Below are 5,316 nucleotides of genomic sequence, written 5' to 3' on the forward strand. Positions count from 1 at the left end.
AGAAAATGCTTATAAGTAAATGGTTTCTTCAAGACAAATGTATGTATATCTATCAAATCTTTACTCCATCGTACATATTAAATGTCTTCATATTGGCATGTTTTTATTTAAACTTCAGTAATCGGACATACCTTGCTCTCATATATGACTGTGAACACATTGGAAGATTGGAATAAATTTTAGCAATGGTTCAGATCAAAATATTTATTTTTAGTCAACTTCAAGTTAGATGAAAAACCTTACCCAGAAATAATACTTTTTAATGAAAAAATATTTCTTCAAGAGTTTTTAATGGTTCAAAAGTATTAAATAGGTCTGAAATAGGACAAAATCTGACTGAAATAAATACAGACACAATACACATGACGTTTGCCAATTCAGGAAAATAAGAACAGCAGATAAAGCTGAATTAATTTTATGTACATATATACAGTGGATTTAGATTCACTTACATTTCAAAATAAAGCAATATGTTTTAACAATATAGCTATAATTCCAATGGTAAGAGAATTTACCTTCATATACTGTTCTAATATACAGATTTCTTAAATAAAGATGTATAACAAAGTCTATCACAGAAGAAATAATATTAACTGATCCTCATCTACTACTGTGATTGAGAATCGATACTGGATCTATACCCAGATAGTTTCTTATTTTTTACACAATTGGAAATTTAATTATCACAAAGCCTGGATAAGAAAAATTATTAAAAGTCTTCAAACAGCGAATCCGTATCGATCCCATCCAGAACTGACTCCACTATCGAACTGTTTGAATCCGAAATATTGAAGATGCTCTTAGATGGCTCAACGTTTCCAGCAGGATTTGGCTGTGTACTTACAGTAGATGCCATAGTCCTAGGCCTCTTCAACATCGGTGAAGGACCAGCAACTTCATTCCTTTGTTTTAAAGATACACTCGATGATGGAGAAGAGAAATAAGAACTCATTTGCCCAGTTTGCTGGTGTGAAGGCTTGCTATATAAGAAATTCTTATTAGGCACAGAAGAACTATTGAGTCGAATCCCAGGATAATTTTGACCACGAGATGGAGGAGCTGGCCTAACCTTTGCTTTGAACTGTGGCTGCATCGGGACAGACTTGGGTGGTCCTGGAGAGTTGAGTTGCGGGGTAGGAGAGAACATGCTAAAAAGTGGCCGGCCGGAGAGTTCATTTTCAGATACAATGGACGGTGCTCTGCTCTGTTTCATCAGCCTGTCCCATTCATCCAATATAACTGAAGTATCCATATTTGTTGAGGAATTTATTTTGATCATTTTAATGTTGCAATCTGAAAAAAAAAAAAAGATAAATAAAAACACTAATAAACCACATTATACTGTAAATTGAAGACATGAGTGGATAAAAGTGTTTTATTACAAACATATGAAACTGAGAAAAATTGAGTTTGTTTATTCATCCCTATTTTAGATTGGAAAATTCAATTTGTAACTTCGGAAAACTAAAATTTAAGGTTTAGAAAAATTAAACTACTATGAAGAAAGTAGTATTTAAAATATTTTTCAAAGCTAAAAATAGATATTTATTCTAAATTTTCAAATAAAACCTCCATCCATTCTCATCGTTAATTATAGGAAGGCCTGTTGAATTCAATATCCAATCTTAAATTCAACATCTAAAAATAATAAAGGCTTAGCAACACAATCCCAAAGGTTTGATACCACCAATCACTGACTACATGCATCTGTCCAGTGATGCCTATCATCATCATCTAGTCAGAGTCTAGGCCTCCCACAACTTCGTTCGCCAGTCCTCTGTAATGGTTGCTGCTGCTCTCTAAGATAGACCTGGCATCCGCTGCCACTCCATCGATCCATCGAAGCCGGGGTCTTCCTACTTTCCTTGACCCATATATCCTTTCGTCCAGGATCATCCTAGGAATCTGATCCTGGGTCATTCTTAATACATGGCCTGCCCACCGATGTAGTCCCACTTTGATCACCCTTACAATATCCAGGTTCCTGGAGAGGCCTACCAGTTCAGCATTTGTTCTTATCTTCCAGATCCCATCAGCACAAACCGGGCCATAAATTTTCCTCAATATTCTCCTCTCGAACCTCAGGAGAAGGGTTTCCTGTGATCTGAGTAGTGTCCAGCATTCGGAGGCATAAGTGAGAACTGGTCTCAGCAGGGTCTTATACAGCTGTATCTTAGTGTTTTGGGAGATAGCCCTGCTCCTGAATTGCTTCAGTAAGCCGAACCAGTGATGCCTATACGAACCCAAATCTACAAGATCAATCTTGATGCATTCCTCATCTGTTTACCTAATGGTCTACTGTTCTTTAATATTTTAGAGATCCGTTTGTTACTAGGTCCTATAACCTAACACATCCCATCTTCTTCGCCACAATGCTACATCCTCAATTCAAATTCATGGGCTCAGTCAAGGCTTAAGGCATAAGTTGAAAATTAGAGATTTAAGTAAAGGTATGTGGAAGGTAAGAGATTTAATATCTCCGTGCCAAAATGTTTTATAACTATGTTAAATTTGATTAATTCAAAGATAATAAAAAAAAAATTAAGACATCATCCACACAATAAAAATAAAAAAATTGCAGAGCTTTCACAATTTATCAACAAAAAGTAAACAAAAAAATGGTCCAATTCATTTATAGACCATATAAAATAAAACTACAAGAAATGCTAGTAATTAGTAGTAAATTTACTAAGGTTATAATTGTTCTTCTCACACAAAAGTGAGGGTTCAGCTAAAAGCAAAACCAATTTAGAATTGCTACTCATTTATAATTAGAATCCGGATTTTCATGCAAATACATTATTTGTTCCCTAGCTTCACATACAACCTAGTCTTGACAGAAATACATATCATGAAAAGGACAATCTATTGACACTAGTTTTATACTGCATGAAATTGAATACTTGTATGAGAGATGATTTTGTCTGTTATACAGGGGTTTCCGTTAAGAATAGGTAAATATAAAAAGAACAAATAAATTAAATTGTGTAAATAAATTCAAATAAATTAAATAATAGAATTATGTACATATCATCGCTAAATTTGTGTTTTAGAGGAAATGAAGAGAAGATCCAGAATAAAACAAACAAAATTCACAGAAAGTCATGAATTGTTGGTGCTATATATGTCATTTCCTGGAATGAATGAACTAACTAATTATTTATAAGCAAAAATGTGTTAACTTCCTTTTTATTTATTTTAACGCAAAATATATTTTCTTAATAATTTGACTTAATATTTAATCAAAGAAATACATAAAATATATAATGCATAATGTTTATTTACAAACATTTTTGTTAATGACCAAATGCATTTGACAAAAAACATTATTAGGTAAGTACTTTTTTTCAAAATAAGTGACTCACAAAGTTAGTTCTAGAATCATTAATTGGTTCGTACATATTATATGTCTTTTGTCCTTAAAAAGGCATATTTATATTGAAATGCATTAAACATGCTTTAACCTTATAAGACTGACCTTCAAGAGAAGCATCCACTACAGAGGGATGTCATTAGGAGAAGTGTCACTACTGTATTATTACTATAAAATTAAATAATTAAGTTGATTTTTGCAGGATTTGGATGTTTTATACACATCCAAGTAACAGATCTTGAAAAGATGATTTCATTTTCTTAAAATCTCAAAAAAGCAAGCATTGAATACTTTGAAGGTTTTCACATTGTAACAAGCTTTTATATCGCCTCACTTGAGTTCAAACAAATAGGAAATAATTCTTTTAAAAGTCAAATCCTGCTGAGAGGCAACAGCTTTGATTTAACAAATGCAGCAACCACTGATGGCGATTGGAAGTCAATATAATAAACAAGCATTCATTAACTTACAACCTTAATCATAATGATAGAAAAAATATAATGGAGATAGTAACTTAATTAGGAATTCTTTGATTTACCTAACGTTGGGGAGTAAATTGTGACTATATTATTAGCAGTTATATTAAGAAAATATCTTCTAGAAGAATTTCCTGTACTAATGACTCCAACATTACGAAGTACAAGTACACTACCAATCACTATCTCTTCCTTCCATTCTTCCCACACATCTCTGTGAAGGGTACCATTTATCTCCTCTGAAATATTACAGATAATTTCAACTTGGTAACATACACAAATTAAATCATTGAAGATATTTTATAAAAATTATACCACCTTTTTCATCTTTGAGAACCATTGATGGATCTGGCAAGGAACAATCTACAGATTGGACAAAAACTGCGAGGAAGGGAACTTTGAAACCATTTCTTGTCTGTTTTCCTTGAAGAGTAGAAAGATTGATAGTTGAAATTAGGCGTTTTCCAAGCTGACCTAAGTCACAAATCATTTTCTGCCAAGGGCCATCAGTCTCTTCAAATAATTTATTCGTAGTTTGTGAAAATACATCTTGTTCCTAAAAAAAAAAAAAATATATAATTTAAGATTATTAGGAAAAAACACTATATAGAAATTAAGCAAATTTTAGATTAAGTAATCTTTATAACATTAACCATATTTTTACAAAAATAAAATTAAAGTATTAATGAACATGAAGTATTTAACCCTTTGATGATGGGAGAAAAAGAGAGCACAGTGGGATGCTGGGACAGGTTACTTTCCTCACCTATCAATGCTCTCGTTAACAAGTAACTAAACAAATTTTGATGAAGTAGTTCAGTATTTATTTTGTTTTTAATTAATAAATGCTTACTGTATATTTTATGTGCGAAACTCTCGTTTATTCCATATAATTAAATGGCTTTTTTTTTTGTGAAATAGTTCATGAAATTTATTATTTTTGTCTTGTGAACAACATTATATACAATATGTACAAAGCTATATTTATTTTATTAGAATCGATCATAATTTTCATACTCACTGACTAAATTAATTGTCAAGGTTTCTTAAGCAATATATATCTCTACATATAAAAACCTATGTATTATATATTATTGTATTTTGTATTTAAATGAAAAATAAAGAGGTTTTGAAAATAAAAAAAACATATATAAAATTAGCACAATGCTCTAACCAACTGATCTATTGAGTCAACTAAATTTCATTTAAACAAAAAAAATATCCCCCAATGGAGCAACCCACCCCGTTCTTTGTACCTCCTGGCCAGCAGCTCCTGGGCCAATATTGTAACCCCCGCCTTCAGCAGACCCAGCCCAATCCCTTATAATACCATATGGCAAAGGGAGGACACTAGTTATGTGTTTATATGCTTAGGTATATATTAATATACATATTATAATAAATATGATTGGAGAAGTTTGTCGGGGGTGCGGTCAGCAAAGAACAACATAAATAAACAAAACCACT

General features: G+C 32.0%; 1 protein-coding gene across 1 annotated transcript in view; it reads right to left on the bottom strand.

Moving 5' to 3' along the window:
• Nucleotides 1–399: 399 nt before the first annotated feature.
• The window catches only part of LOC106688018 (uncharacterized), a 12,565-nt gene continuing 7,648 nt past the window's right edge, over nt 400–5,316 (bottom strand). Inside the window, exons 5-7 of the mRNA XM_067050307.1 lie at nt 4,168–4,405; nt 3,912–4,088; nt 400–1,293 (exon numbers count right to left, since the gene is read on the bottom strand). Coding sequence (XP_066906408.1) covers nt 710–1,293; nt 3,912–4,088; nt 4,168–4,405 — 999 coding nt within the window. The 3' untranslated portion in view covers nt 400–709. The remainder of the gene's footprint in view (nt 1,294–3,911; nt 4,089–4,167; nt 4,406–5,316) is intronic.

The sequence above is a fragment of the Halyomorpha halys genome, unplaced genomic scaffold (genome assembly GCF_000696795.3).
Source record: "Halyomorpha halys isolate HHAL.00 unplaced genomic scaffold, Hhal_1.1 Scaffold1040.1, whole genome shotgun sequence".
Classification (NCBI taxonomy): domain Eukaryota; kingdom Metazoa; phylum Arthropoda; class Insecta; order Hemiptera; family Pentatomidae; genus Halyomorpha; species Halyomorpha halys.